At 34.0% G+C, this 15,099-nt stretch overlaps 1 protein-coding gene across 1 annotated transcript in view; it reads left to right on the top strand.

Annotated features, from left to right (window-relative positions):
* Positions 1 to 15,099, top strand: part of COL11A1 (collagen type XI alpha 1 chain) — a 207,965-nt gene that overhangs the window by 152,998 nt on the left and 39,868 nt on the right. The window contains exons 42-46 of the mRNA XM_059377355.1: positions 3,141 to 3,248; positions 8,802 to 8,909; positions 9,830 to 9,883; positions 11,144 to 11,197; positions 11,694 to 11,801. Of these exons, the coding sequence (XP_059233338.1) occupies positions 3,141 to 3,248; positions 8,802 to 8,909; positions 9,830 to 9,883; positions 11,144 to 11,197; positions 11,694 to 11,801 (432 nt within the window). The remainder of the gene's footprint in view (positions 1 to 3,140; positions 3,249 to 8,801; positions 8,910 to 9,829; positions 9,884 to 11,143; positions 11,198 to 11,693; positions 11,802 to 15,099) is intronic.

Here is a 15,099-nt window from a genome sequence, read left to right as displayed (position 1 = left end):
AAAATAATAAGTTTTTTTAATATACATTTCGGCTTCCTAGCTGTTGACCTTAACACAGTCTAATGTGACATCTTCCTCTGGTAGTCTTCCAGCAGTTGGGGTTTAAATGTAACACAGAATTAAAGAGAAAGATTTCATGGTCTGACAAATCAAAATTGCATCTCTTTTTGTATAGTCAATTACAAATAAAGTATTGCAGCTCTTAAATTGGATGCTTAGTTTAGATTTGATAACACTAATGGGTAGTAATCCTTTTCTGAGATTTTACAAGTAAAATGTTAAAACGGAAATGTAATGCAATCATGTATACACCGGTTTTTCAGATAAGTAGAGATTTCTATTTAGGGATGTCACATCGTATACTGTTTATTGTTGATATTTTTCTATTACCAAAAAAAAGTGCTTTATTTACCAAACCTTTTTTTTCTTTGTAATTAAGGAAACACCTTTGCATTTCTCTCAGTTTCAGTTTCAGGGGTCCTTGTTCTTCTTCCTCATGTTCTCCCTCTTCCTCCTCCTCTCTTCTGTCTCTCTGCTGCTCCTTACTTTTACCCGCCTCTCTCTCCCTCCCTCCTCCTTGCCTTCAACCTCAACCTCTAGGCTCCCTTCTGACCTCTCTCTCTCTAATAAATGGAGATAAATCTTTACATTCCTTTCACTTTTATGGCAGTTCCTCTTGAATGCAAAAACACTTAGGAGTACTCTATTCTTATTTTTTTCTTCTGCTCTGGCTTCTGAAATCATTCGTCCAGTCTTTACCTGGTTAACACTTACACTACTTGTAGCTGACTTTTTTCCATAAAAATATTTGATTAGGCTTCAAAAAAATTATTGACAAAAGGTAGATGTTTATTACCTAAAAAAATACTAACTACAATTTTCCTTTGTTCTTTTTTGAATTATTTTTGAAATATTTTATTTATTTATTTATTTATTTGACAGAGAGAGAGAGAGAGAGAGAGAGATCACAAGTAGGCAGAGAGGCAAGCGGGGTGGGGGTGGGGGATGGGAAGCAGGCTCCCCGCTGAGCAGAGAGCCTATTCAGTACTCAAGTTTAGGATCCTGAGATCATGACCAGAGCCTAGGGCTGAGGCTTAAACCACTGAGCCACTCAGGCAACTGCCCTTTGTTTGTTCTTTAGTATTTGAAATATGTAATTGGTAAAAATTTAATTTTCACACAGTTCTTGGTTAATTATTTTGCAACATGAGGAGCAATTCCTGGGTTTGTTTTTAGATCTACTTATTATAGTACAAAACGCCACTTTTGTTTATAGCAAGTTTTAAATTTCATGATTTCTTTAAACATATTTTTAGTAAAGTTTCTCCAAATTATTTCTCTCTCTTAAGTTTAAGGTACCCTAAAATTTAAACAATTACAACAGTGGTTGCAAAATAAAAAGAATGAAATACAAAATCACTCTTTCTAGTGTCACTTAAATTATTACCAGTAGTCTTGAATCTGTACTCTCTTAATTTATTTTAATTGTGTTAGCATTCAGATACCTGGTTAAATAAAAGCTATTCTATGTACCTTGTGTATTTAGCCAGGAAAAAATGGTATCAGGAAATTGAGTAATAAGTATTTTCGTAATCAATGAATATTTCAATAAAACTGAATTTAAAGAATTTCTGATTAAATAACACCCCCACGTGCACCCCCAGAGCCAATGATGTCTCCATTAAAGAGAAGTAGTGACTTTGTAGAGAAAGCACTAAGAAGAGCCCAAGGGCAAAGTTTCTTTTGACTGGCTAGATGATTATGACCAGCTACAGGTTTCTCACCTTTACAAACAATGGGCTACAACTGCACTATCAACTCTATGGAGCATTTGTGGGAATAAAGTAACAAAATGAATGTGAAATGGATTTGTAAATTGTCAAGCACTATGTCAGTATGAATTGTTATTATTATCATTGTTCTTGTGTTTATACGTAATTGGTTCTCTACTTCATAAAATATAAGTTAGAACGAAGTCAGTAGTTCATATTTGTATAATAAAAAGATTTCCAATTATGTGCGAAGTATAATTTTAGAAAGTAAAAGTTAAGATATTATATTTTCCAGCTTTTATAAGTCATTTCTACTATGAGTTTTGAAATGGTGTTTTCTATATATAGAAGAACTATAGGTGAACTATTAATAATCCTATTTTCTAATATTTCAGATTTAGGTCAATCATGAAAGAAAATGTTAAATTGTAACTTAACCACCCATCTAGGAATCTAATTCAAATTCAAAGACAAAATTCTTGTTATTTTTTATTAAATAAAATTGGACATAGTAAATAGGTTATAACTGAGCTTTACATGACTTAGTAAATGTGTTTGCATTTCTTTTATTCTTCCTTTAAATAATGATTTCTTAAATTATTCATAGATGGAATTAATATGAAGGCAGTATCCACACTTATTTTCTTTTAATTGTGCATATTAGCTATTTTTTAAAGCAAATTAGTTGAAATTAGATGGCATCTTCTTTGAAACTCAATTGGACATACCTAATTATATGAATTATATTGGCAGTGTTTGTAATAAAGCCCAATGACCCCTGTCAGACTCTAAGATAAACTTAGGGACCATTTTTCTGGGAGAAAGTTCAAACTCTGGGATAGTGATGATCAAACTTTATTTTGAAAAAAAATTATATTTATAGTCTAGTGCGGTGACAATTTCTGAACTCATTTTTAGGATTTTGAAATTGTTATTCAGCAAGTTTAAAGTGAGTCCCAGAAATTGCTTTGAGAAAAACTAGTCTAGAAAATTTTTCTGCCAATCTGTAATAATATAGGAAGAAAATCATATAAGTAATTTATTGGATTCATGTCTTACAAAGCATTGTGAACAGTTGTGAACACTTAATATAGAAGGATATCTGTAAAATATTAAGGATATACAAATTAAAATTATTCATCTTATCAATATTTTCCTAACTTCAGTATCTGTGCTTAATGTTGGGGCTACAAATTAATCATTCAAATAATGAGCACACCTTTTTCCAGTTGAGATCTCCCAATTGTCTGAAAGTGACTTTTACGTTATTTACTATGCTTTAAGATTCCACTATGAAATAAGTGATTCTTAAGCCAGTATCACTTTTTTCCCGACACTAATAACAAAATACTTTTTCTTATGTATTAGGGTTCACCAGGAGAACGTGGATCAGCAGGTACAGCTGGTCCAATTGGTTTGCCAGGACGTCCAGGCCCCCAGGGTCCTCCTGGTCCAGCTGGAGAAAAAGGTGCTCCTGTAAGTAATTTCAAGGAGAAAATATATTATACTGCCATTCTGCACAAGTTATTACTTTTTATTCAAGGATATTAGCTCTTCATACTCCACTGCCTTCTCTCTGCATATGTGCCTGGCATATAAACACACATTTTTTTATATTTATAATAGAGAAAATTTCAAATTCAATTAAATAAGATGACATTTTCCCACACTTTATGAAACTCTAAGACCTGTGAGGGAGTTGGATATTAATGTAAAAGGCTTCTGATTTTGCTCCTTTTAAAAAATAAAATTGGAGTTTTGATTAAAACTATACTTTGCTGCTTTATATTAGAAAAGTGTGCACTTTTCACTCCTCTTGTATTACAACATCATATCCAGTATTTCCAAAGTCTGTAAATGAAACTCACAGAAAGTGGCTGCCCTTCTCATGTAATTTGAGTTTTGATCTACAGTGAGTGAGATGGGAAACATCTAACCAGTTATTTTATCTTATATCTATTGGATTTAAAAATTTTATTTTTAAATGATTGTAGGCTATATTGTATTCATTAGGCTTATGTCTCTTTGTCAAGATTTCTTCTTGGTTTCTGTTTCTGCTTTTGAATTAATCATGTTAATTTTCTTTAAAAATTCTCATCCTCCAAGGTTAAAACACAAACTCACTCAATGAATGTGGATGAAATGGTTGACCATAATACATAAAAATAGGAGTTCAATACTTTTTATACATTTAAGTCTTAATATATATATAACCTAATTTAAAGCTATAATTTACAAAATATTGATTCATTACTAAGACTTTAGTTTTAGCAGCTTGCTTTCATTGTCCATGCATTTTCTCTCATTACCGTTTGTGATATTATATAAATGTTTCCCAATTAAAATGCTTGTTCTCTGTGATCTGTTACCTTTCAGAAATATTAGAATGGGGCCATACCACCTGTAGATAGATTTTTTGGTGCAAAAAGAAAACACATTTAATTGCTGAGAAAAATTTTAAAGCAATGTTTCCAACTTAGTATGTTGAAAATGTAGACATTATTTTCTGAGATGTTAACAACTATGAAAAAATTATTCTTTGCCCCTTCATACAAACTTCCCACCAACTTTTCTAGTATGATGTGCATGAGAAAGGGATGGAAGAGACACTTAGGCCTTCTCATAAAAGTTCACTCAAAAATCCAGGGTACCCATATCTTGGCACAACATAGTGAAGAATGCATATAGAATAATAAGATACACATTTCTTCTTATACAAACTGGAAATATACCAATGAGAGAAGTCAAGGATTTTGTAAGATAATATATTGAAATGCTGCATTTTAAAGTGGTTTAATACCTTGGTTTTATGAAGAAAAATGGAAAATTTTGAATTAAAGAAAAGAATATGGAAAAGTTCTGAAAGTGATAATAAGAAATTAGTTTTGTGAAATAGAGGAGATGTTAGTAACAAAAGGCCTTCCTCGTAAGAGCTAAGATTTGGGCTTGGATTTCACTGGTGATTGATGACACAATGACTAAGAAGGGGAAAGAGATCCTCTGCCCATTTGTCCTCTCTCAATTATTCCCTCCACCAACAAAAATTCCATGATGTTTATTCTTTTTTTGTTGTTGTTCAACAAATAGTTATTAAGAAATAAGTGCAGTGCACTGTATTAGTTAATAGTTAATATTTTTGAAGGAGTTATCTATTTAGAGATAGTAGCATAAAATGTTTATACAAGTGTTAGGGATACCCATAGACCTCCATGTAGAGGTCTAAAAAAACTGATGAAACTGATGAAAATGTTGGCTAATACGTTAAGTTATGTTATCTGCAGTTAATATGTTAATATGTTAAGTGCAGTCATTTACTTCTTCCTAAATCCAAATATAAGTTTGGGATCTTAACTCCTCTGAGCAGCTTGTGTTATGAAAATATTATATAATTATTAGTAAGCTAAGTCGTGCATTTAAAAAAAAAAATAAGATGAGGGTCTGTGGAAGGCAAGTCCTTGTCTAACTTAACCACCAATCCACCTTCCTAGAAGGAAGAAAATGAAAAACAAGAGCTGGGAATATCCACATGACTTACTTATGGCAATAACTGTGCTCTAATCTCTAACTCCAAATTAATCAATCAGTGTCAGGATTGTGAATCTGAGTTATTTAGAATAAGAGCAATGTAAAAAAAAAAAAAAATAAGAGCAATGTTAGGAGGTATATTGCTGAATTCCCATGTGGTGCAATCTTGAGGCAGGGGAATAAAGGTTTGGACTGTCCTTTAGAGGAAATCATAATGGTGGGCATTTTGAAAGACTCAAGTAAGAGAGAGATAGAGTAAAAGCCCATGACCGAGAAACAGACTCTTAACTACAGAGAACAAACTGTTGGTTACCAGAGGGTAGGTGGGGGCAGATGAGTTACACAGGTGATGAGAATTAAGGAGGGCAACGTCATGATGAGCACTGGGTGACGTATGGAAATGCTGAATCACTATATTGTGCACCTGAAACTAATATTATACTTTATGTTATACTTTATGTTAACTAACTGGGATTTAAATAAAAACTCTAAAAAAAAAAAAAAAAGCAGCCATGAGTGGTAGAAAATATATCCAGGGCACACCATCATATAGGCCTGAGAGTGAAGACTCTTCTTTGTTGAATGATGTAAAAGATCAAGAATACTGAAAGTTGAGTAAAAGCAAAAAGAGGGATGGGTACTTGGCCTATTGGCCATTTGTGACCTCTGGGTAATTTCAGTGGGATTCAAAAGAAGACTGGTGATAAAGGAATGGGATCGGTACATATGGAGCAACCCAGCAGCCATGTGGCTTAAAAATAGAGGGGCAGTAGGTAGAAGTACAAGGAGAATTGAATACATTTCCTCTTATGATGATGATGCACATTTATCTGCTTAACTAATAATAAGAAAATAATAAAGAAAAGTGTCAGTGAGAATTAAGGAAGTTAAGGGTGTCAGAGTAAACTAGGGTTGTCAGCTTCAGCCAGCCGGAATTGGACTGGGAATTCAAGTCTATTATTTGTTGACTTATGATTTAACATCCCAATGTCTCTGAAAAGAAGATAACCACAGTGTTTTGTGAGGATTAGATGAAATTGTAGTCCTAAATTACTTTGTAGAATTGTGATAATAAGTCTTCAGTGAACCGCCATAATCTTAAGTCTGGACAAGAGTTGTCGTAAAAAAGGATGGATAGATGCATAAATTGGCTTTGAATCAAGAGGGATGGATTTGGTGAGTTATAATAAAAGTTGAGAGTAAGGATGCAGGCAAAATGCAAGATCATGCCAAGTCAAACATAGGATATGGGGATGAGTAGCTGCTTCTATCAAAATTTTAAGCTGAGGTTCAGCCATTAACATTAGTGAAAAAGGTAGAAGGAATGAAATAAAGAGTGCTTAAGGAAAGATGGATGATGTTTCTGATAGTCCTATGGATTGCAGGCCGAGAGATGCATACATAATAGAGGAAGACTTTGTCATCTCGCAGAGCTGTAAATGAAGAATCTAAATTTAGTGGGGTGCAGAGCAGTTGAAAGATTTTTCCTGACTCCACGCAGACCAGAATCAGAAAAAATAAATGGCAGGTGGTTTTGGCTAGAGATCGTGTGTACTGTAATGAAGGCAGATGGGAACTAATCTGTCTTATTTACGGGTGCTCTTGTATAAGACAATCGATTTTTGGAGTTTAGGCTCTAAAGGAAATCCAAATTTAAGGAAAAGTATCTGAATCAGCTGATGTGTTTAAAATGATGAAATTCACTATGAGTAACATAGCACATTTTATGAGTAGAAATAGGTTTGAGATATTGCAATATTTGATTTAAAGGAAATAAAAAGTCTCCAAGGTGACATCAGGGGTACATCTTAAATGATAATTAGGGCATAGTGTTGAAAGAAGAGCCTGTGGAATCTAGAAAATGAATAAATCGAAGTTTATAAGTTAACTTTGTTTTATGGATATGTTGTTATTTCTGTTGCCATTAATAACTCAACAAATATTCCCGAAGTGCCTACTCTGGGTCACAGGACAAAGGGATGAAATGGAATGCAAAAACAGACATCGTTTCTGTCCTCATACAATTTATTGTCTGATGGGGCAATTCGATAATAAGCAAAGAATCACTATGTGTATAATTACAAACTCCAGTTAGTGATATGAAAGGAATGTACTGGTGTATGTCAGCTTGTTCAATGGAGGGAACTGAGTTGGAATCGGGTCTTTTCCTTGGACAGCGCACGGATGATGGAATGTAAAAGATGAAGATAAATAATAGGTGAAGTGTCCTCCTAGGCATCCTCCGGCCAAGTAACAAGAGGGTCATGGAATCAGCTTTCACTGAAAAAAGTTCTAGAGGGGTTGGAATACAGAGAGCAAGTGCAGGGAGAGGCTAGATGCTGCTGGGCAGGTAGTAGGAGGCAGATAATGGCAGGCCCCACTAGCAGTGTGGTCTTTTATCTTTGGAATGGTAAACAAGTAAATTGACTGAAGAATGTTGGTAAGATGATCTGATTGTCTCCCTGGTTACGGCAGGGGGAATAGTTTGGAGATAAGAATAGATGTGAGAAAGGAAAAAAAGTTTATTTCAACCCTTGAAAAGAAGGCTACTGGTATTTTGGGATAAGGTGTTACTGGTAGAGATAAAGTGAAGAAACTACATTCAGGAGATAAAACAGATAAAACTTAATCCTTGTGACAGGATAGTAAGTGATGAGGGAAGGGGGATGTTGGGGAAGGGTAAGACAAAGCCAGAAGCTAATGACATGTAGATTCCCAAACCCTGGAACTAGAAGAATGAGTCACTGAGAGCAATCCGGTATATATATATATATACCTTACGCAAAACTGAGGGAATCTTAACTTTCAGGAAATAATTTATTTTAAATCCTGAAAGAGCTCTTAATGGAAAATAATGTCATCATTCCTTATCTAGGCGCTATTTTCTTTAATTACACGATAGAAGTAAATTTAAAGACGGGAAAATAACGCCATTGTCAAAAAATAAAGAAAACTAATGGCTTTGTCATTTTGAATCAGTAAAAGCAGCAATGAATTAAAATATAAAAATCTAGGAAAATCCATGACACATTTGTTAAAAAAGAGAAAAAGCTGATGCATAAAGCATATTATAAAGCTGGGAATATGAGCAAATGCATGATTTATGATTTATGGCTTTTTTTGGCCCAGCTATTTCAGTAACTTCACCAAAGAACCATAAAAGCTCAGTGAATTTTCATCAACACCAAGCATCTGATCTATCAATATACAATACTTGATTAGAAAGTATGTGTTTGAAGGAAAAATTCTAAGTTGAATGTTAATTTTGTGGACCATAGCCTGAGATTTATAAAACGTTAACAAGGATGGTATTCTTAGTCAGGAAAGAATGTAGGGATCTTTTGTGTCATCATTTACTACTTGAAAATACTTTTTCTTGGTAACATTAATTTCTTTCTCTAATATGAAACCCAGAGTATGACTGTTGCACTCAAAAATTGTAATAAATAGCTAATTTACAGGTTTCTTACAGCGAAGTAATAGTCTGCTGGATTTTCAATACAGGGAGAAAAAGGTCCCCAAGGTCCCGCTGGGAGAGATGGAGTTCAAGGCCCTGTGGGTCTCCCAGGACCTGCTGGGCCTGCGGGCTCCCCTGGAGAAGATGGAGACAAGGTTGGTATTCTTTATTCATATTAGTACCTCTTGTGAAAATTTAATTTTTTTTCTCAAGAATCCTAGATTTAATGCTTCTGAAGATTAGATAACAAATCTTAAGATGGCTTTTACAAAGTTTCATACATGTTCCATGTGCTCGAAGGTTTCAGTTTAGTGTGAGTAGTACTATCTATCCACGAAATAGTATGTCAGACCTAAACAAGAAAAGGGAACACAAAAACAATCGTGGGGGGTGGGGGAAGAGCAGGTGCCAAAATTGTTTATTTTCAAATATATAGCTTCTGAAATAAATGTGAAACTAATTAAATTAATTATTTGTATATACTTAGGACTTATGTCGTGGATATTGCAAAGGAAGACTTAAGAATGAGTCACATACCTGTTTGCTAACACTACTTTTCTTTTAGCCAACATGTAAATAAAGATTCTAAACTCTTGAGTCTGAATGTAGGGCTGTGTTGTTATGTGTATGAATTTAATGTCTTCTGATATTGTGAAATGCCATAACACAATTTATGAACCAGAAATCCGATAATGTGCGACATTTTAGCATTTTGAAGACCAGGAGAAAAAAATAAAGTAATTTTTGATTAATGCGTAATTATATATTTGTATAAATCAGCTACTTCCAGTATCAGTTTATAGTGATGGTATTTTAGACAAAATTGATTTTGTGAATTAAAAATCCAGTTGCACTATTCCTCAATGTTCAGTTGACTTTGGTTGTCTATATACTAGTCGACACTAAAAAAGAGAAGCAGAGAAAACCCAGGATTTTACATTTTAAACAATGACATTAAACACAAGCACATATTTACGTTAAAGTAAGATTTAATAATGGGAAAATAGTGATGACAGTTACAATGCAGGCACGACATATTAGAAATAAACTTTTAACTTAAATCTTTCCAATGCAGGGTGAAATTGGTGAACCGGGACAGAAGGGCAGCAAGGGTGACAAAGGAGAAAATGTGAGTTTCCTAGTTCTTACTGAGGGGCATTATACATTCAACCCTTTTGTTGTTGTTGTTAACCACGGATATTTTTCCGTAGTACTGCGTACTTGTAATATCTATACTATATTACCTCTTCGGCAACTATTCAGTTGAGATTCAGTCAATTCTATTAAACCTCTTTCTGATGTGATGTTTAAGGTATGTAATAATTCCAACCCTGAAAGCCTTGCAGTGAGACTAAGTCACCAGCAGGTTTACCCTCCAACACTTTTGCATCATGAGTTCATATATCCCTGTGGTTTAAAGAGAAATCATGTCTTAGTGTGGTTATGAAAAGGATTTTGATCTGGTGGAAACCTGAACATGTCTCAGGTACCCTGATGGTCTATGAATCCTGCTTTCAGAATCTTTTAAGTACTCTTCCCAACAGGTGGCAGATATACCAACAATGACTGTTTTTCTTCAGTGCTCTGATCTTTTATAGTGACTGATCAGTTATTTATGTAAAAAAAGGCAGTTAAGAAGAAACATTTATGCATGTAAGACTCATAAACGTATTGAAATCTATTGCTCAAAAAAAGGCGTCTGATATACTTAATATATAAACTAAGTTTGCATGTGTTTTCCTAGGAAGGAGATGCAGATTTTCATATATCACTACATTCTGTCTATATAGAACCCCCCAATCCCAATATTCATTTACAAGATAGTGTTTAGACAAATCTTTTTTTTTTTTTAAAGATTTTTAAAATTTATTTATTTGACAGGCAGAGATCACAAGTAGGCAGAGAGGCAGGCAGAGAGAGAGAGGGAAGCAGGCTCCCGGCTAAGCAGAGAGCCCCATATGGGGCTGGATCCCAGATCCCTGGGATCATGACCTGAGCTGAAGGCAGAAGCTTAACCCACCGAGCCACCCAGGCACCCTAGATAAATCTTTTAAGTGCTCTTTCTGACTCATGCCCATCTCAGTAAAGAAATCTGGCATTTTGAAAAGCTTCAAATGTGAAATTTCAGTATCTTAGCATAAAAATCTATTTTTAAATATCCACATTACAGATGAGAGTGCTTTAAGTAATAACTAGCAATTTAAAGTTGATTGCAAATACGCAAGCCTGAGTCTCAAGAAGTAAAACAAAAGAAGCAAAAGGCTTCTTTTCTTCTCCATAGAAGTGTAAAGATGCATAATAGATTTTGAGCAACCAAATGATCTGTGCTATTATAGCTGAGGCTCTTCTGTCTTCACTTGCAAAATTACTGATTTTTATATCACTCCAGGGTCCTCCTGGTCCTCCAGGTCTTCAGGGTCCCGTTGGTGCCCCTGGAATTGCTGTAAGTACTCCTCTTGTTCAGCAAATTTATATCCTCACAGTTGCCTGATTAAATTTATGAACTGTCACATAACCTGTTGATTTTGTGCAGTGATGAGTTTGTATATTTAACATTGAATCAAGTTTAAATAATCTAATATAGCTAACCAAGCTGATCTCTGTAAACAAAAGATGTTATGACTTCATCTGAAAAAAATTAATAACAGTTGAAAGTACTTAATTTGTAATAAATTCTGAACATCATTTCCCCTTCGTTAGACAGCTTTTACATCCTTTGGCATACATGAGAAAATAAAATCAACCATACTCCAGAAACAAAGAATGTAAAGTCTACAAACAATGGTGTATTTATAGTAGACAATGGAAACTTAATCCTTTTATTTGGTTATTTGTAAATAGACCAGCTTTGATTAAATTAGAAATAGCTATATTTTTACGACAACATATCAGAATCTTGATTTTTCCAGTTTGCGGTCATTTTCATTGTTCTACTCTAGGGAGGTGATGGTGAGCCGGGTCCCAGAGGTCAGCAAGGGATGTTTGGACAAAAAGGTGACGAGGGTGCCAGAGGTTTCCCAGGACCTCCTGGTCCCATAGGTCTTCAGGTAAGATGTTCCCTGTATCGTGTACTTAGTCATGTCCACCTACTTCTCACACCAGCTTTTCTGGTGGATATAAAACCAAGTCGCCTTCCTTATTCTGTGTAGGAACTTGAATAAGATGTTTAACCATAATGATGTTTTACTTAATTGTTAGCCCTACTTTAGGTATCATACCTCCTTTCTTCATTCTAATTTTGCTTAAAAATGAACTACAACCTAATTTAAGGCTGATCATTAAAAGTGAGAGGTTAGAAGGGTGCTTTTGGGGGCGCCTGGGTGGCTCAGTGGTTTGGGCTGCTGCCTTCGGCTCGGGTCATGATCTCATGATCCTGGGATCGAGCCCCGCATCGGGCTCTCTGCTCCGCAGGAAGCCTGCTTCCCCCCCCCTCTCTCTCTCTCTCTGCCTGCCTCTCTGCCTACTTGTGATCTCTGTCTGTCAAATAAATAAATAAAATCTTTAAAAAAAAAACAAGGGTGCTTTTGTAGGTCTGATAGCAAGAAAATTAGTACTTCAGATGGCTAGCAACAATTAAAAAATTCTCTTTCTTTGAGAAAGAGCAAACTGCCAATCACAACTACCAACAGACACTGCCAAGAGCAAATGTTAAACAATAATAGGTAAAATGCATAATTAACAATGGATTGATCATTTAAAATAACTTATTTTAAATTTTGATTGCATTTCATGAAGTATATTCAGGAATAGAAATATGAAATTGCAAATAATTCAAATTTTCTTTCAAATACGTCTTACAACTGGACCTGTAAGCAGCCATGTGCACAGCAGACAACCCCTATTCTCAGTTGTTTTTCCACTCTTCCACGTGATGTTCACTGCTTCCTAAAAACTTTGGAAACACCTGGCTTTCTTCTTTCTATACCTACTAGTGATCCTCTGGAAGGTCACAAAATTTTGTTTTAAGTGGTATCATATGGATATGAGTGATGCCACATTAGCAATTTTAGAAATGATTAAATTAAACCATCTAGTTCACTGTCCTTAAGCATTTGTGAAATTGTAGAAGAGCAAATGAAAGTTGAATTTATATAAATTTAAATTTAAATATAAATTTAATTTTATCTCCATTTTCATAAGTCACAGAATGCTGTTTTTAATGTTAAATAGCTTTATTATATATGTAATATACAGATTATACTGTAATATAATTAATTATATTATCATAGTTACTATTAATCATAGTTATTATCACAGTTACTAGTTATATATTATCATATCATAATTACTATTTACAATTATCAGAGTTACATAGTTACTATTGTTATAACACATAAAGGATGTTTTCCAGTGAACGTGATATTGTAATTTTCTGCTTTTATTTTAATGCCAAAGTAATTCTTTATAGACTTGGGAAATGCAAAAACTTTGTGTTCATATTTGTTTACTTCTTTTATATTTATTAGACAAAAATAAATGAGCAATCATGAGTACAAAATATCAACATATGTGAGAAACACATATTTGAAAACAACAACAAGGCATTCAAAATCAGATTACCAGTGGATATATTACCATTCATTTTCTGCTTTCTCATTTAACTGATTACTCTGATTCTATAAGGTTGTAATTTAGGGGTTTAGTTCCCATGATTAAAGAAGATGCCTTGTAGCTTATATTTATAAAATATTAAATGAAAAATTACCTTCATTTCCACAATGTAAGAAATGTGCTCTTTGATGAGGGTGACTCAAGAAATTAGTTCACTACAAAATTGATTATATTTTCCCACAGCTACCTCTTTAAATCAGGAATCTGAAAAGATGCTAATGTAATTAACATGCTCACAATTGCATCTGCATCCTTTAATTGAGTCTTCATGGCAGAATAGATATTAGCAATTATAATACATAAATAATAATAATCTAATATTCTTGGTGAGTGACTTGATTTTTCAATTTGATGTTTATAATTTATCTGCATATGAAGGAGACATATAGAATGCTCATTTTTGGCTTAAATTCATTTTTTATATTTTATCACTTAAGTGGCAAATGATTTTCAATTGACAGACCTTTAAAGAGAGTATCTCCATGCATAAATTATTCCTTAGGAGAAAGTTGGGGCATATGAAAACTGATTAACACTGTAGTGCCATTTAGTGCATTTAGTTTCCAGCAACAAAAGAATTTGACTCATTATGTCTCTATTAATTTTAATGATAAAAACATTCTGTCTTAATCAGCTTAAACTATAACCAGACTTCATCAGAAAGAAAGAAATATTTCAGTGTTTTTCTATTGAGAGGTCTCTATTGAGCTAATATCAGGAATACTCATAAAGGAACTCCTGGGTGGCTCAGTTGGTCAAGCTGCTGCCTTTGGCTTAGGTCATGATCCTGGGGTTCTGCGATTGAGTCCCGAATCCAGCTCCCTGCTCGGGGGGAGCCTGCTTCTCCATCTCCCTCTGCCTGCCGCTCTGCCTATTTGTGCTCGCTCTCTCTCTGTCAAATAAATAAATAAAATCTTAAAAAAAACTTATAAAAACTTAGAATTTACAAACTTTATAAGAACTTAAATATATGTGTAAGTTGTAATGCATGATACTTAAGAAAATTTATTTAAAATGAAATATTGAATGTTAAAATCTACTTGCCTATTCAATAATCTAAGTTTGTGTACTCTATCAATGAATTATAATTTCTGAGGTTGTGCATCTTGGAATCTGAAATTTTAGCCATCTTTCCCAGGTAGTCTTTAGGCAGGCTAAAATCTAAATTACTGCCTAGCTGTGTCCTCCCAGGAACTTCTCTAATGACTCTAGAAGCTGCTATTCGATGATATTAACCATTTGGGAAGTACATACAACTGAGTCATTTCCTAGACATCCCAGTGACATGTGAGAAAAAAGAAATTATATACTGGTGTATGTTGTCCGTTACAAAACAGTTATTAAGATTTTGTCATAAAAATAAATATATGTCACATTTAAAAAAAATGTTTATAAGTATACTCAGTAAAGTATCCTCTCTGAGAGGGCACCCAAACTGAGAGTCTTGTGAAATTAGTAGGTCATAAAAATGATTTAGTGGGTTATTACCAGGGTTTAAAAAAATGAAATATAACAGGATAAGGTAAAACAAAATAAAAATATCAAAGATCATCATCTGTGCATTAAAGGTATTATTTTTTGAAACTCATCTTTCAGCCATTTTGCATGGGCACAGCTAGGGGATAATAGGTGAAATGTGTTTATTACTGTGGGTCATGGTCAAATAATTTGCAACCATTGCAGTGTAGTGCCACATCAATAATTTTACTAAAATGCCAGCACAGATTAAGAGCT

Source organism: Mustela nigripes, chromosome 14 (assembly GCF_022355385.1).
Source record: "Mustela nigripes isolate SB6536 chromosome 14, MUSNIG.SB6536, whole genome shotgun sequence".
Taxonomy (NCBI): domain Eukaryota; kingdom Metazoa; phylum Chordata; class Mammalia; order Carnivora; family Mustelidae; genus Mustela; species Mustela nigripes.
This window is presented reverse-complemented; position numbering and strand designations above follow the sequence as displayed.